Here is a 27186-nt window from a genome sequence, read left to right as displayed (position 1 = left end):
GTCCAAAACACTGATCAAATCCATGATAATTTCCAGAGACTATTGGCCAAATCTTAAATGAAGAAATATCACTTCTGTCACAAATAACGGCAGCAAGTTACAATGGGGGTCCATCTCATCAGAACTGGCTCTTTCTACTATGGATTCTAAAACATAACCCTGGGCTTGAAGACACAGTTCCTCTTTCTACAGCAAAGAGAATGTTTACTATTATCAGAGCCCTCTCTGCTCATAGAGAAGAAACTCACAAAATAATAATAATGCCAGAAAATCAAGTGGTATATTACTTAAGAACAAAACTATTACCTTCAACGACATACTGACCAATACAAAATGTAAAGACTTTAAAAGAGCCTGTTTTTTTTTTTTTTTTTTTTTTTTTTCTTTGATTTGAGGGGACTTTGGAGTCTCAATGTAAGGAAGCTAGCTGTGAGACTAAAAATAAAGTTTCTCAGCTTACAGTTGATTTTTCAGGCTATAAAAGATCATGATGGCTTTTAGACACACTCATGATTTAGCTTTTTGCAAATAAAGATGTTGGAAGCACAGAAAATTTCCTTATGAAAGAAAAATCTGTCTTGTTTTCTGCATGTTTTACTCACTGGCTATCACTGACTAAAAATTTACATTACAAGCTGAAATTTTAACTTTTCCACAATGTCAATTTAAATCTTTCAAGAATAAATGAGAAATGGCATTGAGTAGCTGTTCTCCAGGTACTTTAAATGCCTCAGTAAGTCAAGATAGCTGCCTAAGAGGATGGTCAGTACTCCTCATCTAAAGGACCTCTTCATAAACACTGTTTTAACTACTGTCTACACCTCAGATAGAAAACTGGCACCACGTATCACCCAAAAGGTAAACCCACCTCAGCAAGTGGATCATAAAGTCCTTCCGGTGTCTTGTTAAGTATTACTCTCGTCACTAATTTCCTTCTTCAGTTATTTATGTTTAAAGAAAAAAAAAAAGTGAACCATTGATTCAACCACTTCGCTCGAAAGTGCACCCTTCAAAGTGCACTTGTGGTCAAAATTTTTCTTTGAAGACAGAAAAGGTGAAGGGCGGACTTTTCCCCGGTGATCCTGGTCACTGTGCAGCAGGCGTGTGTATAAGAAACGCACCAATATGGGCAATCTCAGAACAGAGGTTTGCAGAAACCATTCCTAGAGACACCAAAATGTAGTCGACCGGTTGTCTGACCACGTGGCTGCCAGGGGCCTAGTGAGTCTGCGCACACGCACTCCCTCCGCCCCTGCCGTTCCTAAGTGGGTGCGCAGGCGCAGGAGGAGCCCACCGTTGCCATTGGAGACCTTCACTCCCTGAGGAGCCTGAGGGTCGGCTGGGTGCTGGGCTCCAGGCTATCCCTGTGATGGTAGCTCAGCGAGATCTGGGGACCTGGCGCTGAGCGCGTTGCCAACCAGGATCTTCCTCTTCATCTAGGCCCGGGCGCTGGCGTGAGAACCTGGTCTGGGTCCTGGACGAGCGCCCCCCGAAACTTCTCGGAACCTTGAATAAGTAAAATGCAGGGTAGTGATGTCGCTTTGCTGGAGTGATTTCGTGTCAAAAGCCATAAAGGGACACGGAGGCTGATTACGGTGCTCCTCTCCCCACAGCTTCCCTGTTCTCTTATCATCTGCCTCCCTCCCTCATCAGAGTCTGGATCTTAACGCACCCCGCCCCCTACCCCGCGCCCCATTCTTTATTTGATCCAGTATTGAGTCTCTGGGTTCTAGCCCAGGACTGTCCTTGGTCATACAGAAATGAATTCCTTGACTTCTGGGAGCTCCCATTGACTTAGGAGCCAGTCCTGAAAATCGAAAGAACACACTGTGGTAGGAACTATGCTCAGAATGTTGAGGGAACAAGGAGTGGGGCATCTAACAGGCTTGTGAGACAGAGTAGGCTTCCCAAACAAGGTTACTGCGGGAGCTGTTCATGTGGAAACAGAGAAGTGGTCAGGATGAGGTTAAGAAGCTGAGCGGGGAGCTGTTCATGAAGGGCTTTACGTGCCCTGTTAAAGAATTTGGACTTAATTCTGAAGGCGCCGAGGGGTTGCATCCCTACTAAAGATGCTAAAGATAGAGAAGCATTTTCTAGATAAGAGCTTTCTGCGACTATTTCAGAATTTCTATATAAAGCAAGTTCAGGGGATAAGAACAGGATTGGGATTAAGGGTTAGGGTACTCATTCTTCAGCTGCTTTTGGATTAGTGACAGGATCACCAAAAAATAAAAACAAATAAATGATTCCTTTTATTCATTTGTTTTTACAAATAATGGGATGCTTAACTGGGTTTAAAGTACTCAAACACAGACTGATTTTAAAAAAAGAAAAGAATTCCAACCATCAGTTATTGCAGGAATATGTTGTAGTATTTCTTAGTTTCTTCCTTCCATCAATTAACCTGAGAATTTTGAGCACCCCCACTTTCTTTTTCTGATTGGCATTTTTTAGGAATACCAAACCTAGGGTGGTTTGGGTAGGGGTCTGATGGAGATTACAGAGATGCCAGATATTCTGCTCCCCAAGTCACTTCATGGTGCTTCCACTGTTAACTACGAAAGTGAAAAGAATTTTCTATACAGTCATCCCTCCGTATCTGCTGGGCGTATACCAACATCAAAGAGTGCTTAAGTCCCTAATACAAAGGCGTGTGGGATTTGCATGTAACATGCAAATCGCCTATACTTTAAATCATCTCTAGATTACTTATAATATCTAATACAGTGCAAATGCTATGTAAATAGTTGTTACACCACATTGACGGTTGCATTTGTATTTTTACTGGCATGTTTTTTGAATATTTTTGATCCACTACTGGTTGAATCAGATGAAACAGAGGGCCAATTATATACATAAAAGGGCCTATTTTTATTTTCTTGTTTTCTGTAAAGTGACAAATAATAGCAATATAGATATGCTGTTCCTTATTATTCTATATGGATTCTGTAATTTTATGGTTTTTTATTTAATCATAGCAGAGTGATTAATTTTGATTATGCTTCTAAACACTTTCTTTATTTCTCAAAGATTGTGTTTGAATGTATAAAGCTTACTTCAGTTAGTAACATATTGTTTTCTCTCTGTTGCTATTACTAACTTGTATTCTTAACTAGTTTTTTCTGTCTCTACACTTTATAGCATTAAGAGACATTGAGAAAACAATTTTAGAAAACAAAAACCTATTAAAATAATTAAGTCATGAGATTTTACAAGTACAGAGAATGAGAAGTCACTTGGTCAAATTCCCTCCTGAAAAGATCAAGTCTCAAATTTTAAGATCATGTTAGTGAGGTGGCATGACTCAAGCTATTGACCTATGTAAGCATGACATACTAGCAGATGTAGAATTCCAGATCTAAAAATACATACAATCCACAAGGGGATATAATTAATAGCCAGGTTTTATCTTAATATAAATGTGGAGATGATCTGAACAACAGAGAGAAAAGCAGGAATAACAGGGAAAAAAAAGACCAGGAAATGCATTAACATTAACATTGTGGGAGCAACTTCGGTACGTTGTCTGAGAGAATAAAAGATTCTTTTCATATAGAAATAACTGAGTAGCAGGTATGTGTCAGAAAAAATAATCACAAGCCCACTTTTTGATGAATTTAAGTATAAGAACTTGGTTTTGAAAATGCAAACATGGCACTACGGATTGCATTGAATTGATTACGAATTGCAAATAAATTGTTGAAAGTTTTACTGAAAATTCTCTAATACTATTCCCTAGATATCCTTTATACCTTATCATTTCTGTTACTGTTTACTCTGTAAACAGTAGGCACTATTTACTACTCAGAGATGATATCTGTAAAATGCCGATATGTTTTAGTCACAGAGAGAGACTTTTCAGTTATGAAGGCTGTTATTCAGAACAGGTGGATGAAAGTTGATGCCTCTAATATTAAGGCCTAGAAAGAAGAAGGCTATTGCTTCTGAATTTGGGGAGGTGGTGGCTGAACAATAAGGAAAGGATCAAACTTAAGTATTTTCTTCTAAGAAAATCATGTATATGTGCCTTGTATTGTTTTGTAGAAGTTTGCTAAAGATATCACCAAAGGTTACAGAGAAAACCATCTAGAGGAAATGCTGGCAGTATGGCATGTGTTCATTCAAAAATCTCTACAGCAAATTCTCTCGTTTTAGGGGTAAGATTTCACTTTGACTAACTAAATTTAAGATCATGAACTATTTCATATTTTTAAAGGATATATTGGATCTGAAGAGGGACAGACTTGGTTAAATCAAAAGGGTAAAAGTTTATGTTTTTCAAATGTTGATTGTCTTCTACAAATTTTGACTGATCTCATGTTCTTTCATGTGCTGAGACGTAAATATACAGACTAAACCGGTACACACAGGATAACAGAGAAATCCAAGTAAGGTTTAAAAGGAAAAAAGAGAGTACTGTACTTACATCTATGCAGTAGGATGATTATAAATTTGTCTCTTCTATTAAGTTATAAACATGTGAAGTTACAGCTTAGCTTTCTTAATAAACATCAAGGAATTATGAGCATCATGCTTTTTCACATCCAAAGGGGAGAAAACTTTTCCACTCATGTGAACTTTTCTTCTGAATTTGAACGTTGCATAGATCAATTATCTAAGTCACCTATTCGACTGTGCAGCAGAGGTTCTTAACCTCTTTGGGGTCACAGACCATTTTGGCATGGAATGAAAGTTCTAAATCTTCTTCCCAGAATTATGTACATGTCGTAATCCTTTGCATTTTTTTTCTGGGGGCAGGGGGTAGGCGGGTCTGACCTCCTGGAACTCATATTGGCTCTAGATTAAGAATCATTTTTAAATAAGAAAACCGATCTTGTCCTTCTCCACACACTGGCAGTTCTTAACAAGCTTTGGCTAATTAGATATTTCATAGTCTTATATAAAACAATAGTCAATCGTTTAAAAAGAGAGTATTTTTCAAGCCCACTTACTTTTTTAACAGTTAGGAAAGCCACATGGAATCATTATTCTTGACACCAGTATGCTTATATAAGAGGTATTTGCTGGATGCCTTCTCTATTCTGGTCACCATATTAGAGGCTGGTGATAAAGCAATAAGAAAAACAAACTCCAGACCCTGTGAGATTTTGCAGCCTAGTGGGGGATATTTCTCCAAGCAAATCCAAAGAATTTCTGGAAATATTACCATTCTTGCAAATTAGATGCAAGGGGAAATCTTAAATTCTAAATCTATAACAATGCATGATCATTACCAAAAAAGAGACCTTTCCTTAAAAAAAAAACTTCTCCAAAATGTATTTTTTAAAGTTAGCCAATTGCATTTACATATTTCATAGACTGCCTGTTTTGCAAAGAGCTGGAACTCTTAAAACATTGAATAGCTTTCTGTTAAAGTTTACATGAAAATAAAATTTATGTGTCCTCTGTCATTTTTAAAGAGTAGTAAAAAAATGTGATTAAATATATGAAATACCAGTTCACATATAAATCCAGAAATAAATTTGCTGGGCTTATAATTATCTTCTTACAAATTAGAGTTGAGTAATAATTCTCCCCTATTCAAACTCCTTCCCCTCTCCAATGGGAAAACAGAGTTCAAGCAAGTCCATTCTGGATATTTTCTGTATTGTTGTGTTGGATTATGCCTCACCCCAGCGTACTTGTGAAAAAAAATCATACCAAGTACTCCTTGAAGGAAAAGATAAATCAAACCTTTATAAAAGTCAAAAAGTGATTCATCTTGGCCGGGTGCGGTGGCTCAAGCCTGTAATCCCAGCACTTTGGGAGGCCGAGACGGGCGGATCACGAGGTCAGGAGATCGAGACCATCCTGGCTAACACGGTGAAACCCCGTCTCTACTAAAAATACAAAAAATTAGCCGGGCGAGGTGGCGGGCGCCTGTAGTCCCAGCTACTCGGAGGCTGAGACAGGAGAATGGCGGGAACCCGGGGGGCGGAGCTTGCAGTGAGCTGAGATCGCGCCACTCACTCCAGCCTGGGCGGCAGAGCAAGACTCCGTCTCAAAAAAAAAAAAAAAAAAAAAAAAAGTGATTCATCTTTAATAAATTACTAATGTACAGGAAAATGTTGGATTTATGGCTTCCTGCATTATAGTAGATTAGTAACCACATTTTCTCTGAAGTAATCCCAATATTCTCCTCTTATACCATTACTTGATAGGTAGGGAGACTAGCCAGTGATAGAATCAAACTGTTAACTTACAGGAGAATTGGCCAGAGCTACTATTATTGAACAGCCTGTTGTTTTCAGTATGACTGATTCCTATTTGGTACATCTCAGTCCTTCCTGATTGATCCTTTTTTCTGGGATAACCAATCCAGGAAATACATTATTAAATGCATTGCTGTTTTACTTTTGTATTTGTAAAGGTGTTAAATGCTTCTTATAGTTAACACTTATTGGAATTGTGTTTTAAATTACATTATTTAGGTACTAACAGCATTCTCTTCTCACAGGCTATCCAGATTATGATTGGCATCTTTCATGTTTTCATGTGGTACTTCCTATTGGTTTTGTATAAGGGGCAAATTAAAGGAGCCTTTGGAATATATGAACCTATAACTTACAAAACAGGATGTACTTTGTGGGGAATTTTTGTGAGTAGAATACATATATATTGCTTTAATCATACAATAAATAATATTCATGCCAATAATATAAGGTAGGGAATGGTTTCTGAACAAGGTTTTCAGGAGCATTATGTAACTAAATCTCATGTTGATAATTTATTCAAAGTCAGATTCCTTTTTTCAACAAATATATATTGAGTACCTTTAATTTACAAGTGCTGTTTCAAGAGATATGGAAACAGGAGTACACAGTGACAGCCATAGGGCAGTTCGTCCCTAGATATGTGAAAGGCAAAGAATCTCAACTATAATATCCATTAGCATGATTAACTTGCATGTTTATTGTCTTCACTTCAGTCTCCTCACCCAATGAGTCAGTACTCATTTTCTAAATTTTTTCATTACTGACACTTTTCTGTGGTTTCTAGATAGCCATTAGGTAGGGGAAAACCTAGAGAGTATAGCATCCTGGAAGCCAAGTGAAGAAATTGTTAGAAGAAATGAGGAAGGATCAACTATATTATATTTTGTTGTTTTGTCAAATAAAATAAGGACTACGAATTGACCATTGGATTTAGCAATATGGAAGTCAGTATGATCTGTGCACTAGTAAATTTTACAAGTAGTTTCAGTGGAATTACGAAGCAAAAACCTGGTTGGAGTTGATTTAAGAAAAAAAATAGGAAGAGAGGAATTACAGACAGCAAACAGCTTCTTTAAGGACTTTAATGTGGTATAAAGAAATGGGGTGATAGCTGGGGAAATTTGGCTCCAGAGAGGGTTTGCTTATTAGTTTCTGTGAGTTGAAAGAAATAGCATCATATTCTTTGTTGAGAGGACTGAACCAAAAGAAAGAAAATTGATGATGAGTAAATGGGGGTGGGTATTGGAATCAAGTATTTATGTAGGCAAGAGGTGATGGATTTTGATGCACAAATGGCTAGGAGCATAGAAAGTTTATCTAGGGCAGTGATTCTCAACTAGAGGCGATTTTGCCCCTGAGAACATTTTATAATATCTGGAGATATTTTGGATTTTCACAGCTGGAGGTGTACATCAGGTGGGCAGGGGCAAAAGATGCTGCTAAATAGCCTGTGATTCACAGGACAGCTCCTCACAACAAAGAATTATCCAGCCTAATTATAAATGGTTTCAAAGTACAAAAACAGGAGGGAAAGGCAGAGAAAGCGAGCGAAAGGAGAATTTGCTTTGATAGGATGTTGGAAGCCTGTGGAAGTTTTTTTTTTTCCCCCAGTAACTTCAAATAGCTCAATGAATTAAGCAAGATTTTATGAGCTGAGACTGAGGATGGGGAAGTGGTTTGGTTGTTTGAGGAAAGGCGAGAGAATATGAAATAATCATCGAGGAAAAGTGAGAGTGCACAGATTATGGAGAGGTGGTTTTCTTTTCATATAGCATTAAGGACACACTTGAGGTTTAGGAACAGGATATGAATATGGGTTGTATGCCTTTCTCAGGCCATGGTCAGCTGCATGAGTGCGAGCATGCAACAGGATAAAAACAATCAGGATTTTTGTTTAGTTGTGCAACTATAATAAAACAAGAAAGGTGTGAAACAGTTGCAAGTGGATATAGGGCAGTGTTTGTAATGGTTGGCCATGAAATTTAAGTTAGTGATGGAAAGAAGAATTTAACAGAGAGTTGAAGTTCTCAGATTATGGACCCGGGGGGGTCAAAGGGTTGTTAAAATTTTAGTACTAGAGGGCATGAGCTAGAAAGATAGCAGGTGGTGATCCAGTGGAATACTTGAAATTAAGATTTGAAAGGTACAGCAAAGACAAGAGAATGATTATGGGAGTGAGTGACTAAGATAGTTTGGAGTCAGGGATTGGAGGAGAGAACAAGAATCCCAAGCCCAAGGGACTAGAAAGATGATATGGTTTGGCTGTGCATCCCCACCCAAATCTCATCTTATAGCTCCCAAAATTCCCAAGTGTTGTGGGAGGGACCTGGTGGAAGACAACTGAATCATGGCGGGGGGCAGGGAGGGCAAGTCATTCCTGTGCTGTTCTCATGATAGTGAATAAGTCTCACAAGATCTAATGGTTTTAAAAAATGGGAGTTTTTCTGCCCCTGGCCCCTTCTAAATTTCATGTCTTCACATTTCAAAACCAATCATGCCTTCCCAACTGTCCCCCAGAGCCTTAACTCATTTCAGCATTAACTCAAAAGTCCACAGTCCAAAGCCTCATCTGAGACAAGGCAAGGTCCCCTCCACCTATGAGCCTGTAAAATCAATAGCAAGTTAGTTATTTCCTAGATACAATGGGGGTACAGGCTTGAGTAAATACAGCTGTTCCAAATGGGAGAAATTGGTTGAAACAAAGGCTATAGGCCCCATCCAAGTCTAAAATCCAGTGGGGCAGTCAAAATCTTAAAGTTCAAAAATGATCTCCTTTGACTCCATGTCTCACATACAGGTTATGCTGATGCAAGAGGTGGGCTCCCATGGCCTTGGGCTGCTCTGCCCCTGTGGCTTTGCAGGGTGTAGCCCTGCTTCTGGCTGTTTTCACAGGCTGACATTGTCTGCAGCTTTTCCAGGCACACAGTGCAAGCTGTCAGAGGATCTACCATTCTGGGGTCTGGAGGATGGTGACCTTCTTCTCACAGCTCCACTAGGCAGTGCCTCAGTAGGGACTCTGTGTGGCAGCTCCAACCCTGCATTTCCCTTCTGCACTGCCCTGGCAGAGGTTCTCCATGAGGGCCCTGCCCCTGCAGCAAACTTCTGCCTGGGCATCTAGGCAGTTCCATATATCATCTGAAATCCAGGCAGAGGTTCCAAAACCTCAATTCTTGACTTCTGTGTACCACAGGCTCAACACCACATGGAAACTGCCCAGGCTTGGGGCTTGCACCCTCTGAAGCCATGGCCCAAGCTCTACATTGGCACCTTTCAGCCACAGATGAAGCAGCTGGGATGCAGGGCACCAAGTCCCTAGGCTGCACATAGCACGGGGGCCCTTGGCTTGGCCCATAAAACCACTTTTTCTTCCTAGGCTTCAGGGCATGTGATGGGAGGGGCTTCCATGAAGACCTCGGACATGCCCTGGAGACATTTTCCCCATTGTCTTGAGAATTAACACTCAGGGCGGGCGCGGTGGCTCAAGCCTGTAATCCCAGCACTTTGGGAGGCCGAGACGGGCGGATCACGAGGTCAGGAGATTGAGACCATCCTGGCGAACACGGTGAAACCCCGTCTCTACTAAAAATACAAAAAACTAGCCGGGCGAGGTGGCGGGCGCCTGTAGTCCCAGCTACTCCAGAGGCTGAGGCAGGAGAATGGCGTAAACCCGGGAGGCGGAGCTTGCAGTGAGCTGAGATCCGGCCACTGCACTCCAGCCCGGGCTACAGAGCAAGACTCCGTCTCAAAAAAAAAAAAAAAAAAAAAAGAGAATTAACACTCAGTTCCTCATTACTTATGCAAATTTCTGCAGCTAGCTTAAATTTCTCCTCAGAAATTGGGTTTTTCTTTTCTATCACATTGTCAGGCTGCAAATTTTTTGAACTTTTATGCTCTGCTTCCCTTATAAAACTGAATGCCTTTAACAGCACCCAAGTCACCTCTTGAATGCTTTGCTGCTTAGAAATTTCTTCTACCAGATACCCTAAATCATCTCTCAAGGTTCAAAGTTCCACAAATCTCTAGGGAAAAATGCCACCAGTCTCTTCGCTAAAACATAACAAGAGTCACCTTTGCTCTAATTCCCAACAAGTTCCTCATCTTCCATCTGAGCCTCAGCCTTGATTTCATTTTTCATATCATTATCAGCATTTTGGTTAAAGCCATTTGGTAAGTCTCTAGGGAGTTATGAACTTTCCCACAATTTCCTGTCTTCTTCTAAGTCCTCCAAACTGTTTCAACATCTGCCTGTTACGCAGTCCTAAAGTCACTTTCACATTTTCAGGTATCTTTTCAGCAGCACCCCACTCCTGGTACCAATTTACTGTATTCGTCCATTTTCACGCTGCTGATAAAGACATACCTGAGACTGGGCAATTTACAAAAGATAAAGGTTTGTTGAACTTACAGTTTCTCATGGCTGGGAAGGCCCCACAATTGTGGCAGAAGGCAAGAAGGAGCAAGTCACATCTTATGTGGATGGCAGCAGGCAAAGAGAGAGGGCTTGTGCAGGGAAACTGCCATTTTTAAAACTATCAGATCTCATAAGACTTATTCACTATGGCAAGAACAGCATGGGAAGGACCTACTCCCATGATTCAACTGTCTCCCACTGGGTCCCGCCCACAACACATGGGAATTATGGAAGCTACAACATAAGATTTGGGTGGGGACACAGAGCCAAACCGTATCAAAAGATCAGATAGATAGATAGATATGTATATATACACATATATATATGTATGTGTGTGTAAAAATATCACCAAATATTAAGTGATGCTGGAGAGAGAATCAGCATGTCAAAATGTCAATTCATTCTGAAAGAAGAGTGGCTAAGGGGTCAATAGATTACTTCAACCATGAAGAACAGTGAGTTATAGAATCTGACATGTGACTGAAAAGTGGAGGAGAAAGAATGGTTGGATAGCAATAATGAGCAAGGAAACCACTTAACCCACACTTCAAACAGATGGAATGAGGGCTGTAGGATACAATATGGCTGCCCATTGAGACAGCAAGTAATCACTAGAAGAAACAATGATCTCTAGGAGGTCTCCCACTTTTATACATACACTAGCTCATAAGTGTCAACGGATTGCCTTGAAAAACAGGAGAAAAATACTGAATTTTCACACAAAATCCAGATAAATGATACATGGTTCATAAAGGATGCATGGCTCATAAATAATGCACTGGTTCATAGGTGATAAATGATAAATGATGTACTGGGTCACATGTGTCAAAGCACTGCCTTGGGAAAAAATAGGAGAAAAACTGTGGATTTTCCAATAAAATCCAAATAAATGATACATTTTCCTTAGTGTTTAGCCACTCACATTATAAAAATAGTATATATAACTCCTAGGATAACTTATCTAAAATTTCAACTAAATGTAATTTAATACTAAACTTCTCACTTAAGCCTAAAATGCCTTTGAAAGGCATTTTGTAAAACACATGGTAATCTAAAGATAATCTCATTAGAGAGCACTCTAATTCAAAATTCACAAGATATTTTCACATTAAATTCTGAGCTAGTTCTTACCTTCACTGTGTACCTCCTTAGAAATCTCAGCTTTTTTGTGGAATGAAGTACTGAACATATAGATTTAAAATTATCCATGGGAAGTTTGTAAGCTTCAGGTTTGGGTTTCCTACATATAGTGTATAGCATGACAAAAATAGCCTTTGACTTGCCTCTTTAGTGTTTTATCACTAAAACAAATAAGACAAGGAATACTTTGAGGAAATTGTGCAACCCATCTTCAAACAATATGGCATAGTTTTATACTTCTTGGAAGTAGATAGACTTCCTGACATGAAATAATGGAACCTCTGTTTTAAAAAACAAAGGCAAAGGCATGAATTTCTGCCATTACCTTAATAATGACTACAAACCTCATAAGAGACTGCACATTTTGTACCATCACAATGTGGAATAGATTCTTGAACCACTTTTTCCATATTTGGATATGTACATATTAATCATAATTAGTGGCATCATCTCATTAGGAAGGATAACATTAAAAGCAATAATCAAATGACTTATATATGATGTATCTCACACACATAAAAGCAAACTTGGTTCCCGGTTCAGGACTGCTTAGGCTGTCTGGCATATTATCACAATGTGAATCTGCCTACTGTCCCCTATGCGTTTCTGTTATGACTGATTCTACTATTACCTTTCAATGTATTACTACATGATGTAAATTTGTCCTGACCCATCTACTAAAACTTCTGTGTGTTTTGTTACTATTAGCATTCTCAAAATAATTGACTTAGAAGAGAGTTGTTAAAAGTACATTCTAAATTGGTAAGCACTATCAATGAGTATTTATAAATATGTTTTTATATTCAGTTTATCTTTGCAGGAGTCTTCATAATAGCAGTAACAAAGTATCCAACTCGATCTGCAGTAAGTTGAAATGTTTGTGGTATCTCTAGAAATCATTGATCACAAAGCTAAATGTTAAGTTTTAATGAAAATATAATGTCTAAATAATGAAGGAATCTATGCTACCTGTAAAATAAATAAAGAAATTAAGAATGAATCTAGAAGAACATAATTTAATGTAGACAAATACACTGTATTGGTTAAATCATGATTATGTATAGGTTTCTAAATGTATATATAGTTTTTATTTTGTTTGATGTTCTACCTTTTAACATTGTGTAAACTTTATAATTAAAAAATTTAATAGAACCTAATGCCTTTAGATATAGACATTATACTACTGTAAAACTTCATTTTCTGAACTATCCAATTTGGGAACAAGATTGTATCTTGTAATGAAGTAGGAAATTGGTCCAGATTAAAGATCCATGCATGGTATAGGTGGATAGATACTGGGAAGAACACTTTAGAATCTGAGAGCTAAACACACCTTAGAAATTAGTCTGCCCTCATAATTTTACAGATAAAAAACTGATGTCTGAAAATATTGATAGATTTCCATAGGTAATGAAGACCCAGGATTAAAATTTTATCAACTGACTCCTATTTCCACAGTCATTTTCCATTTTCTTTTTTTTCTTACAGTGAACCACTTTTGTCCAAATCATATCTTATATGCTTTCTTCCAAATGACTTATAACATTGAAAAATACAATACTTTTTAGCCTAAATGGAAGATTAATGATTAATGGACTGATGGTGTTAATGTTTCCTCCAGATTAACTGGGCTTTATATAAATTAGAAAAATGTTTTCTTAAGACTTAATACTTCTAAGACTTCAGAAACTACATCAAAGTTTTAACTAGATGACTTTTTTCAGCAATGCAAACTATTACACAAAAATGTTTATTCTGAATATAATAAATTTACCTTCTGTCTCTTTTCAGATTATATGTACTTTAATCATAAACATCTTCTGCATAATAACTACAATTACTGCAGTAACTCTAACAATAATAGAGTTGTCTCATTTCAATTCTCTGTCATACAGGAATTATGGACAAGCAGTAAGTGACCAATTCTATGGGAACATATTAATTTTAAAATTATTCTTTTTAATAATTTTGAAATCTTAGGAGGTAAGATGAGGCTTTTATTGGTCCTCATGAAATTCTTTGATTTAGTAGTGAGTTCTTGATTGAAATTTTTAAATCAAAAATAATTCTAGGCTGTGAGTTTTAGTAAATATTAAGAGAATGTATGAATTCTTGATTTGCTGAATTAAAGTGAGTAAAAATTTGAAAACTTCAGTGGCAAGTGTCTATGTATCAGGCACAGAGTCACTTAATGATTCTCTTAATACAAGAAAAGTATAATCTGGGACCATAGAACCATTTTGCAAATAAACAAAAGAATTCTGCTACTGACACATACAGTTCAAATTGTAGACATCTAGCAATTTCTGGCTTAACATAGAGCTTTCATACATAGCCTATCTTTGCATCTTACATGAATTTTGCTTTAAGGCCAAAAATGCTAAATATAAATAAATGTAACTTGTTTCCATTTAGTTCTCCAGTAACTGTGAAGATCTTTACTGATAACACAATAGGTTTATTTTAATTATATTGGCTTTAAATTCAGAATCATAGAATATTAGTGCAGCAAAAGACCTTAGCAAAGCTAACAAAATCTCACATTTAAAATAAGGACAAATTGTAGTGAAACACCTTGTTTGACCAACAGAACAAAACAAATAACAATTTCAGTAATGAGTAGAAGCATCCTTGCAAGTGAAGGATAAACTTCCTCCTCCTCCCCTACATACTTTCTCTCCATACCTGTGACATGTTATTAAGGGGGACGTCAGAGGAAAGAACCCAAACCTGGAGAACAAAACCCTGGAGGACAGTGAGATAATAAGAGAAAAATGCAGTAATTCTCCAAAATATATTATCTGTAATGAGTGATTATGTAAACAAACATGGACCAGATTTTCCCTATAAATTGTAAGAAAATTGTCCGGTTGCCCTGAACATTCAATCTACAAATCTTTAGTTCTAATTTTGAGGACAGAGAATAAGGAAGGAGTACTTAAGTTATTAAGTACATAATTGTTTCAAGTTATATGTCACCATTCTTATTCATAAACTTTTAATTATCAGTTTAATATGGCATAATTGCCAAGGATTGCCTTTTGCAGTCAGTGTGAGAAACCACTGTAGTCTGTATTTATCTGATCTGGACTCAGTAATAACGACCAGTTTTACAGTCTCTCAAAATCACAAGTTTTAGCACAAGTTTGCTGTGATTAGTTACACAAAATGAACTTGTATATTAGACTTATATCTCGAAACCACCATCTTTTTCTAGGGCCATTATAGAATTATATACTTACACTTGCTAAGGCAGCCAACATTTTACAGGACTTTTACATGCCAACTTTTCTAACATAAGCAAGGGTCTTGGCCAAATCTACAAACTCATCAAGTTATCAGTGTTCCCAGGCAGCGTCAGAAAAGTGCATGAATCTGAAATACACTCCTCATGTAGCAAAATGGTTAATACTATAGATTCCAGAATCAGAGTTCACTTATTTAAATACTATCCTCAGTACTCACTGTGTGTAAACCCCTGGAAAAGTTTCTTAACTGACCTGTTTCTAAGTTTTCTTTTGTGTAAAATGAAGAAAATGCCTGCCAGTTAACTGCTGTGTTCTTTCTTCCAAACTCCTGGCCTGTTGTTTTAAAAGCTAGCTAGACTTTTCTACTTGGCTATGCTGCTATCACTATCATATCAAACTCAACAGATAGAAAATGGAAATTACTTACCTCCTCAAAGGTATACACTGCAAGACTCCCTCATTTCAATCTCCTACACACAAAACCTTGACATAATACCTCATCTGTCTTTCTACTGTCTTTATAATTACCAAATATTGCTTATTCTTCATTTAAGTATATATTAATTAGGGTTATCTTGGTTTTAAGTAACAGGAAATACAATCCAACTTGATTTAAGGCAAAAAGGGTCACTTACTGACTTAAGCTGGGTCCAGAAGCTTACAGGTTACATCATCTGCCAGGGACTCATGACTTATTCATTCTCTTTCTCTCTCTCTCTCTCTCTCTCTCTGTGTGTGTGTGTGTGTGTGTGTGTGTGTGTGTGTGTGTTTCCTAGGTTGTTTTCACATTTGAGCTGATCTGGCTGACCTTTTGCTGCTTTCAGTCAGGGAGGGAGTTTTAGAATAGAACTCTCACATAAATTAAGGAATATGGGCCGGGCGAGGTGGCTCACGCCTGTAATCCCAGCACTTTGGAAGGCCAAGGCAGGCGGATCACTTCAGATCAGATGTTTGAGACCAGCCTGGACAACAAGGCAAAACCCCGTTTCTACTAAAAATACAAAAGTTAGCTGGGCATGGCGGAGGGCGCCTGTAATCCCAGCTACTGAGGAGGCTGAGGCACGAGAATCGCTTGAACCCGGGAGGCAGAGGTTGCAGTGAGCTGAGATTGCAGCCTGGGTGACAGAGCAATACTCAGTCTCAAAAAAAATTAAATAAAAAAATAAGGAATATGGGCAAACTGACTTTTCACAGTCTTGTCAGCTAAGAAGTCCCAAGTACTTTCTAGATAAAATGTTATGGTTATGTTTGTGGATTTCTGCCAACAAAATTAAATCAAAATTATTTACCTTGGTATTTCAAACCTTCTACATCTTTTCCTTGTCTTCCTGTTTACACCATATATGAATGAACACTATAATTCTCAAAACGTTATATTGCTTACATTCAGTTTTGTTCTCACATTAAAAACCATAGGTTGTTCTGATATATATTTTAACTTTACTATTGGTTCTATTTTATGTCTGAATTTTTTAATTATTCTGTCACATTTTTAATTTATGCTATTAAACTCTTTCTGAAACAAGATAGGTTACGAGGACACAAGCAAATAAAAATTTAAAGTTGCCTAGAATGCTGCTTCCTCTCTTTGTTTTTCTCAGTCCTACCTTTATTTCAAAGTTCCTACCACTTTATGAAGCCTTCCCAGAGAGTAATAGCTTGGAGTGAACCTCCTGTCCTTCCTGTCCCCTATAATGAGTGAGCAAGTTTTTATCCATTTTATATGGTAACTTATATTATCTTTCTGTCTCTTCTACTTCATTATAAACTCTAAGAAATCAGGAAGTTTTTATGTGTCATTGCATTCCTATCATCTAATTCCTACTACCAGATAGTTTGTTGAATATAAAAGATGTTAAATAAACCCAACAAAGAAGGAGGAGGAAGAGTTAGAGAAGGAATTGAAGGGGAGATAATTATGATGTCATTCTTTCTAGATCTGAGTTATCACTCTTGTCTTTCCACAGCCAGCACAAAACCCACATTTTCAGGATGAGCACCAATATTATTCACATAACTAACCAATCAGATTTGTGGTTGAAAATACCTTTCTGATAGCAACAGAAGGGAATTTGTTTATCCCAGATTGATCCCAGCAGTCACGATCACCTTATGCTTCCAAGTTAAATGTTCTTTGAACTCTTTTTGAATGTATTACTCATTTTAAATGATATTAGAGCAATATGTATGTGAGAGTTTTATCACCATGTATGTAAATTTACAAAGGGTTGTCATTACTAATAGCTGTTTTAATAGAAAAGGATTGCTTGATAAATCTGTTGGTGGCCATCTTATCATTAGAGACAGAAGAGTCAAATCTTAGTAACTGAAGAGTTTAGATAGAGAGCTGTGCCAGCGATTCTGTAAAAGCTGTCAGAGTGAGACAAGAATGCTAAGCAATGGAGATCAAATACAGAAACCACAGATGCTGAACTGAGGAACCGAAAGCTAGGGAAAGTGTAGCAGAGGGCAAAGGAGTAGAAATGTCTAAGGAACTCAAATGGTGAAAGGTTTATCTGTTCTTATTTTCCTTCCTTTTTTTTTTTTTTTTTTTTTTTTTTGACTCTAATACCAGTAGCTCCTTCCATGATCATGTTTGCACTCACTAAAGATAATAACATAAGATTTCTCCCTGTTTTTTGGTTATAGAAACTTGGGAGGGAAGTATCACGTATTTTACTGTTCTTCTACCCTTTGGAATTTTCTGTTGCACTTACATACTCAGTATGTAGCTGTTCCAATTTGGTAAGTGTTTACATTCACTGGCAAATCAAAAGATGTTGATTTCTAGTAACTACACTCTATGAGGAGATGAATACAAATACAAATGAGGAGATGATGCAAAATATTTAGAACTAATATGAACGGAATGTGTGATATTGCCTTTATTTTTTATTAATATTATTTTATAAATAGAAAACATAAAATTATAAAAGTAATACATGAGGCTAAATTTAAAAGTAAAAAGTGTATAGAGTAAAAAGTGATTGTTTCCTTAATATAGTTCTCATGATATCCACACATCCAATTCTATACAAAAAAAAGACCAATACACACACATTTTCTTTTTTACTAATTGTATGTATTATATTCACATTGTTTTGTCATATGCATTTTTTGCAATGATTAGAAATATCTTTCCATTACAAAACATATCCAAATAATGCCTTTTATTACCTTCATTGTTTTTCTTAGTATTCAACACTCCCTAATTACTGTATATGTAGCTTGGTTTCCAGTTTTTTCTAAATTATAAACAATGATGCAGTGAACACTTGAGTATAAATATTTTTGCATACAAGACCACTATTTCTTTAGGTGGTTGATTCCTAGAAATGTAATTGCAGAATCAAGTGTAACAACATCCAAAAATGCTATAACAACTCACAAAAGTTTATGAGAATGATTATTTTCTCACAAGCTTAAAAGACTACATATCTAACATTCATTCATTCTTTCTCAAATATTTATGGAGAGCATGCTATTTGCTAAGCATTGTCATAGGCACTAAGGATGCAATGATCAACAAAACAGTGTCCTTTCCATTAGGGAGTCTGCATTCCCTTAGGGGAGAAAGGCAATAAACAAACACATAAAAATATAAAATGTCAAGAACTGAAAAATGTTATGAAGTAAAATAAAGCAAAGTAAGGAGATAAGGCAAGACTATTTTACGTAGGATGGTCAAGGAAAACTACTGTGATCAACAACTGATTTAAATATAGAAACAACTATAAGACTATATGGTAAAAGGATTTCTGAAGAGAGAGAATGAGTTGCATTTCCAGAATGGCTGATTGGGAACATGGTAACTCTCCCTAAAAATGAAATTATAAAACTGAACAAAATTATCAATAAACAACCTTCTAAAGATTCAGGAAGTTGACCAAGCATACAAGAACTTGCAAAGTGTTTAAGAAAATCTACTCGACCTCAGTAAGAACAGTGGATGTCTGTGGCATGTTAGTTTGTGACTGTTCCCACTCTTCCCACCTGATATGGTTAGGCTTTGTGTCCCCACCCAAATCTCATCTTGAATTGCAATCCCCAGGTGTTGAGGGAGGAACCTGGTGGGAGGAAATTAGATCATGGAGGCAGTTTTCCCCATGCTATTCTCATGATAGTGAGTGAGTTCTCATGAGATCTGGTAGTTTTATGAGTGTTTAGCTAGTTCCTCATTCACTCACTCTTCTTTCCCCTGCTGCCATGTGAAAAAGGTCCTTGCCTTCCCTTTGCCTTATGCCATGATTGTAGGTTTCCTGAGGCCTCCCCAGCCATATGGAACTGTGAGTCAATTAAACTTCTTTCCTTTATAAATTACCCAGTCTTGACAAGTTTGTTATAACAGTGTGAAAACAGACTAATATACCACCCCACCCTCAGATTCCATTACGCAGAAGTTTACCTTGGTGGGTCAGACTGTGAGACCCAGCAGCCTCACTGCTTGAGATGACTAGTTTTATTTGGAACAGAGCTCAGAAAGTTCCATGACCAAGAGGGTTATTAAAACAACCATAATCCCAGTGGCAAACAAGCAGGTAAGGCCAATGTCATTCCTAGCCTGACCATGATCACAATACTTGCTGGGGCAAAAAATTTACTAGCAACCTACCAGAAACTCAACAGAGAAATCTGAAGAACAGGACAGCCACAATGGACCTTGATAACTTCCTACTTTTCCCCTGCAGTCTGGAAGAATATAAATACGTGCAAAGCTATACACATACTAAGGAGACTGGAAAAGGTCGTAGTGAGCCCTTGGTTGAACAAGAGGTCTTGAAAAAATAAAGTAAAAGCTGGGGCAGCCTCAACTTTGAATATACTGCTCAAGCTACACTGATTCATTAGGAAAAGGTAGAAGTTTTACTGGCTCAAGGTGTCTAATACTTTCCTAGAGCTTCTATAACAAAGCACCACAAACTGTGGCTTAAACAACAAATTTATTTTCTTACAATTCTAGAGGCTAGAAGTTCAACATCAAGGTGTTGGCAGGGTTAGTTTCTTCTGAGGCCTCTCTCCTTGGCTTTCACTTGGCTGTCTTCTTCCTGTGTCTTCACATGGTCTTTTCTCTTTATGTGTCTGTGTCCTAGGCTCTTCTAAGCATACCAGTCATATTGCATTAGGGCTTATTCTAATTACCTTATTATAACTTCATTGCCACTTAAAAGACCCTATCTCCAAATACAGTCATATTCCAAGGTATTGGGAGTTAGGACTTCCAGTATTCCAAGATACTAGTGGTTAGCAATAGCCACCGCTCCTGGGAAATGAGGCAATCAGAATCTAAAATTGCTATGATATATTATCTAAAATGTCCAGTTTTCAACAACAAAAATATGCAAATAATAGGAAATAGTTAACCATAGAGTTCAAAACAACACTTAACAGACATAGTGTTTTGGAGCAAGGGAAGGATAAATGTTGGACTTAACAAAGAAAGGCTTCAAAAATTAGTAAATATGTTTGAAGAATTATAAGATGGCAACAATGATTCATCAAATAAAAGTCAATAAAAGAGACAGAAATTATAAAAAAAAAAACCCAATGGAGGTTCTAGGGTTTAAAAATACAAGAACTGAAATGAAAAACCCAAAACCCACTAGAGGAACTCAAGAGCAGAGGTGAGCTGACAAAAGACAAAATAAACAGACATAAAGATAGCAAAAAAGATACTGCCCAGTCCAAAGAACAGGAAAAAAAAAGAAAATGAAGAAAACTGAACAGAACCTCAAAATCCTCTGAAATACCATCACATGTATAATGGGAGTCCCATAAAAATGGGGAGTACCAGAAACAAATTAAAGAAATAATGGCCCCAAATTCCCCTCATTTCATGGAAAATATTCAATACATCCAAAAAGCTCAAGGATCTTCAAGTAAAATAAACACAAAGAGATCCACGCCTAGACACCTCCATGTCAAACTGATAAAAAGGAAAATCTTGAAAGCAGCGGGAAAAAAAAAAACAAAAAAAGACTCTTCATATACAAGGGAACCACAATAATATTAAGAGCTGGGTTCTCATCCAAAACAATGGATGGGATATTAAAGTACATGGGGAAAAACAGGCAGGAATTCTTTATCCTTTAAAACTATCCCTCAAAAATGAAGGTGAAATAGAGACATACACAGATGAATAACGTGTTGCTAGCAGAAATTCCTCATGAGAAACACTAAAGGAAGTTCTTCAGACTGAAAAGAAGTGACATCAGATGAAACTCAAATGCACATGAATAAATAAAAAAGTACCAGTAAAAGTAATTATGTAGGTGGTTATGAAATAACAAAAGATGTATAAATACATCTTTTGTGCTTTCTTCTGTTTACTGATTTAAAAGACAGTTGCATTAATCTCATTGGGCTCACCCAGGTAATCCAGGATGATTACCTTAATTTAAGGTCGTGTTATTAGTAACATTAATTCCATCTGTCATTACTACTCAGCTCCACTTTTTAGCACAAAAGTATTCATAGACAATACATAAAGGAATGGATATGGCTTGTTCCAGCAAAACTTTATTTACAAAAATGGGCAGTGGGCTAGATTTGGTCCATGTATCATAGCTTGCCAACCCTTCTTCAATAGATAGTTTCTCCATTTTTATCTTAAATTTTAAAAAGATAAGACCATAAAAGCAGTAATTATAACACCATAGGTAGTTATATTATATATATAGATAGAATATATGACAATAATAGCTCAAAGAAAAGGAAAGGGAATGAGTTATATGGGAATAAAGTTGCTGTATTTTACTGGAATTGAATTAGCATTCATCTGAAGTAGTCTGTGATAAATTAGGGTGCTTATTTAGTGATTAAGAAAGCTAAAAACATAACAGCTTAAAAATAAGGGAATTAACATATACAAAGTATGTTTAATTTTTAAAAAATAAAGAACACAATGGCCAGGCTTGGTTGGTTAACAGCCATATTCCCAGCATTTTGGGAGGCCAACTCAGGAGGACCATTTGAGCCTAGGAGTTTAAGACTAACTTGGGCAACACGACGAGACCTCGTCTCTACAAAAAAATAAAAATAAAAACATTAGCCAGGCATGGTGCTACATGCCTGTGGTCCCAGCTACTTTAACGGCTGAGGTGGAAGGATCATTTGAACCCAGGAGGTCAAAGCTTCCATGAGCCGTATTCATGTCACTGTACCCCAGCCTGGGTGACAGAGCAAAACCCTATCTCACACAAAAAAAAAAAAAAAAAAAAGGAAAATAAAACACATGAGACACATATAAAAGAAATAACAAAATGTCAGATATAAATCTATTCATTGTAATAACAACATTAAAATGACAATGAGATGTTTTAAAATACCTACTGGAATGACTGAATTTCAAAATATTGATGATGCCAACAGATAGCAAAGATTATGGATAAAAGAAATATCTCTCACACTCCTGGTTGAAATATAAGTTATTGCAACAATTTTTAAAACCTTTTGGGCATTACCTACTAAAAATTAAACTGTGCATACCCTATGATCAGTAATCTCAGTCTTTGGTATATAACCAACAGAAACGTTTGCCCTTATGCATTCAGATAAACTTCCAGGAATATATAGACAGCAGTATTATTCATAGTGGCCCCAAAGTGGAAACAACACAGGTGGGTGAGTGGTGAATAAATTGAGGTGTATTACTATATTGAAATTTGACATGCTGATTAAAAGGAACTATACCTGCACTTAACAACATGGTTAGATCTCACAAATAAAATGTTGAGTATAAAAACTCAAAAGAATGCATAGTTTTAAAAACTCCATTCATATGAACTTTGAAACCAGGTAAAACTAAAGCTAACTTATAGTGTTTAGGGATGCAAGCTTAGTTGATGAAACTAGAAAAAAAAATTGACAGGATTGATGACTTTATCTAAAAGTCAAAATGACCACTACCTTGAAGGAAAGGAATAGGTAATAGTTGAGAAATGTCATGAGAGGATAGGGTGCTGGCATCTATTAAGATTTATGTTCAAGAAGACTATGGTCACTTTTATTATAAACGTTTGAAAGTATACCAAAAGATACAAGTGATCCAACAGAAATTGAGAAAGTAGGTTGAAGGCTGGGCACGGTGGCTCACACCCTGTAATCCTAACACTTTGGGAGGCTGAGGCAGGAGGATCACTTGAGGCCAGGAGTTCAAGACCAGCTTGGTCAACATGGTGAAACCCCATCTCTACTAAAAACAGAAAAAAAATTAGGCAGGGTGGCACAGGCCTGTAATCATAACTACTTGGGTGGCTGGGGCATGAGAATTGCTTGAGTCTGAGCCTGAGAGAGAGGCGGTTGCAATGAGCAGAGATTGCACCACTGCACTCCAGCCTGGGCGACAGAGCAAGACCTTGGGGGGAAAAAAAAAAAAAAACAAGGAAAGAAAGAAAGAGAGAGAGAGAGAGAAAGAAAGCAAGAAAGAAAGAGAGAGAGAGAGGGAGGGAAAGAAAAGAAGAAAGAAGGTTGAAATAGGAATGGGACAGAAATACGGTACTAAGATTTTTCTCTATAAATATCAGTATTGCCTGTATTTTTAAAGAAAAAGACCTACTTATTAGTTGTATAATTTTAAGAAACATGATATGATTTGTAAGAGGTTGCTTTTTTTTCCAGTTTCGAAGACAAAGTGATCTTACATCTGTTGCTGAGGAAGCTGAGAACACATTTTAACAACCCTAGAAATGTGAGAATTTTGCTGTTGCTGATGCCTGACGTGGGTCCCAATGATATCCCTGTATAACAAAGCAGTTACGAAGCCTACAGACTTTGTGCAAAATAAAATACAAGCGAGGTGAATTTTTCTCCTCAGTATTCAAAAATGTCTCTGCTCATATTTTTCTAGGCTGCAAGGGGAAAGCTTTTCCCTGTTTAAATATGAGATTATTACAGAATGAATTTGTTATCTAGGTACTCTGAATAGCTGTCAACTCTCCATAACAGAGCTTTTGTAAGAGACTGTCAAAAAGATTCATTATTATCTCTAGAGTGAAGGCTATAAAGACTTGGGCCACGATGCCATATAATTCACAGGGTAACTTTAAATACTTACGTCCATACAAGTAGAAAGCACATTTTACAGTCTGAGTTCTTCTACTTTAACTAGCTTCTACTTTAACAAAGTATGAATCAAAAGGCCTCTAATTCATGTTTCCTTCATTGCTCTTTGACTTGTCTTCTCCTTATTTAAAGTTCCTTTCTGCCCTGAACATATCTGCTATCTTTCTTATCTTTCTTTCCCCTTGGTTCTTTCTTCTTATCATTGTTTGGATCATCTGTTCAACTGCTTTTTGAAGCAGACAGGCTGTTTTTCCACAATAAGGAGAATTTTCTAGAAATCTGTTCTGAATTCCGTTCACCCTCTCTTCTAATATGGAACATTACTTCAGAAAGATGTTTCGCTGATTGCTATCTAACACTGTAAACTGAGGTTACTTGATTCTAAGAATTTCAGTGCTTAGCTCATTCTTTTTCAGATTGTCTACTGTATGCCAATGAATAATATATTAAGTTCTGGAGTATCAGCAATTAATAAGGTACCTGATGACAAGGAGACTTTATTTTAGGGGAGGAAACAAACAGCTACCAAATTAAGACTATGTATGACATATAAATTAACAGAGTATAAAAAAGTAGAAATAAGACAGAAGAAATAATCCTTCAGATGTGAAATAAGAGGAATAAAGCTTTATGAAAGACCCCTGAGCAGGGGATTAGTAGTTTACCAAGCAGAAAGGTAGGAAGACATTTTGAATAGAAGATTTTAGCTTATTACAAATGTGGGAGAGATCACAGCTAAAATAAATATATTAAAATCTAATGACAGGGAGGAGGAAGTCAAGAGTGAAAGCTGGAGAAATTGGGGGAGGTCAGATAATAAAGAAGTCAAATCAACAAAAAGTTAATACTAAAGTATTGAACTAAATTTTGCAGACAGTGGGGGACCATTGGAAAGTATTTCAATAGGAAAATTACAGGCTTGGATTTACATTGAAAAAAAGTATGAAATATGGGAAAATGTGATAGAAAGTATAAATTTGATTAAAGCAACTGGATTGTGGGAGGGAAAAATGAAGTATTATTGTAGTGATTCAGAGAAGCAATGAAACGTGGTAACTTTTAGCCTTACTGGCTGATTAAACATGAGGTGTGAAGAAATCTAAAATAATCCCCTAGTTTCTGGATTAGATAAAACCTACAGTGATATAAAGCATATAAGACATAACAGAATTGGATAAAATGACAAATTCTATTAGGATAAGTTGAGTTTGAGGTAACTATAGAACATCAAAGTACAGATATCAATTAAGTAGTTGAAAATACAAATCTGGAAACAGAGGAAAGATCAGTTATAAACTGATTGATTTTGATGGTACTTAAAAATATTGAGGGTTGATGTTACCATGATGGCAGACTCGAAAATAACCTACTCATATCTCCCAGAACAATAACAATTCTGCACCCATTCCAAGTCAAAAGTCTCTCTGCAGGAGCCTCAGGATTCAGGTAGGAGCTTGTCAAATCCCAGTGGAGCCCAAGATCCAGGTGAGTCATTTTTAGAGTGCAGACCAACACCCAAGTGGCTGATTTGCCGAGATTGCTTGTAGATTCAAGCCCGGTAATATCCTAGCCCTCGAAGGGGTTTGTTTAAAGCCTCATTTGGCTTTGAGCCTACAACCAAAACCATCTACCAAGGGTTCCAGAAGGAACCATGCACACCAGTGCCGTGGTGGAAAGGCTTGTCTGCCTGCTGACATCGATCTTGGCAGTGATCCTGAAAGGTGCACTGTGGCTCTGCTTCAGCCTTCCTTAGCTGAGGTCCCAGCTCAAAGCTACTCACACAAGAACCCCAAAGTGAGACTCACTCATCTCTTGTAACCCAGAATTCTGAGCCTCCATGATGGGTTTGCCAACTTCTGTCCCACAGCAGATCCCAAGGGGGTCCACTCTCAGCTCCAGTGCCTCTCACTGCAGTGAGAAACTATCCCATCTGTGCTGAGAATCTGCTGGGAAATGAGTACTTGTCTGGGCCAACAAGATGAGTATTCCATCCTACATCATAAAGGAGACCCCAAGGGAGCCCAGTCTCAGTTCCAGTCCCTTCTGCTGCAGTCAAGGAACCATCCCATTTTTGCAAGGTCCTCCTGGGAGACATGTGCCCTCTAAGCCAACAAGACTGAGCTCTATAACCTTTATCCCACCGCAGATCCTGAGGGGCCCCAATCTCAGCTCTGGCCCCTCTCACTGCAGTTGAGGAACTATCCTATCTGTGCAGGAACTTGCTGGGTGGCATGCACCCCTCTACACTGAAATTGACCTCCTCATCCTCTGTCTCACTGAAAATCCCAAGGGGGCCCAATTTCAGCTCAAAACCCTCCTGGTACAGTCAGGTAGCTATACCAGCACCCCACCCTGTTTCACAGCAGATCTTGAGGGGGGCCAATCTCAGCTCTGGCCCTTCCTGCAGCAGTCAAGAAACTAGCCCACTTGTGCAGGAATCTGCTGGATGATGCATGCTTATCTGAACTGACATGGGCCCACTAGCCTCCTTCTCACAACAGTTCCCAAAAGGGCCCAGTCTCAACTCTAGCTACTCTTGCTGCACTTGGGGACACAGCCTACCTGTACAGAGACTTGCTAGGCGGTACGCCTATCTGGGTCGCTGGGTCAGTCATTCAGCATTTTCACACAATCCCAGTACCCTTCTTGAGTCTTTCCCAGGTCCATCTGGATCAGAAAGCTGTGTCAACCTTGAAGTCTTCAAGAGGTTCACAGTAAGCCTGGGCTTAAGGTGTCTTATAACGCTGAGATAGCTGCAGTGGTCACAGGCTCTGGTAAAACAACAGTAAGTCAGCTTAGAATCCCTGGAAATCCCTCTAAAGGACAGGCACAAACAAAGCCAGTCTGTGAAGAATGAAATAAATACCTAATCCCTGAATGCATGGATATTGTCACACTTCCACAAGCATCAAGAACATTCAGGGAAATATGACCTCAACAAATGGAGAAAATAAGGCACCAGAGACCAACCCTAAAATGATGGAGATGTGTTCTCTCAGACAAAGAATTCAAAAAAGCTGCTGTAGGGAAGCCCAATGAACTTTAAGTAAACACAGAGAATCCATTTAGAAATTTATCATAGAAATTTTAAGAGAGATTGAAATAATTAAAA

General features: G+C 37.6%; 1 protein-coding gene across 3 annotated transcripts; it reads left to right on the top strand.

Annotated features, from left to right (window-relative positions):
• Positions 1-1312: 1312 nt before the first annotated feature.
• MS4A13 (membrane spanning 4-domains A13) lies at positions 1313-23825 on the top strand. 3 transcript variants are annotated; one of them, XM_007996817.2, is made up of 7 exons: positions 1313-1527; positions 4045-4157; positions 6458-6598; positions 12574-12630; positions 13558-13677; positions 17664-17759; positions 23631-23825. In XM_007996817.2, exons 2-7 carry the CDS (start codon positions 4107-4109, stop codon positions 23685-23687), a joined length of 522 nt encoding a protein of 173 aa, XP_007995008.1. In that variant the 5' UTR covers positions 1313-1527; positions 4045-4106; the 3' UTR covers positions 23688-23825. The 3 variants fall into 3 exon arrangements, with proteins under 3 accessions (XP_007995008.1, XP_037853521.1, XP_037853522.1); XM_037997593.1 differs by lacking the exon at positions 13558-13677; XM_037997594.1 differs by lacking the exons at positions 12574-12630; positions 13558-13677.
• The last annotated feature ends 3361 nt before the right edge of the window (positions 23826-27186 follow it).

This window comes from Chlorocebus sabaeus, chromosome 1, assembly GCF_047675955.1.
Source record: "Chlorocebus sabaeus isolate Y175 chromosome 1, mChlSab1.0.hap1, whole genome shotgun sequence".
In the NCBI taxonomy this organism is placed as follows: domain Eukaryota; kingdom Metazoa; phylum Chordata; class Mammalia; order Primates; family Cercopithecidae; genus Chlorocebus; species Chlorocebus sabaeus.
Note: the sequence above shows the minus strand (reverse complement) of the source record. Positions and strands in the feature narration are given on the sequence as shown.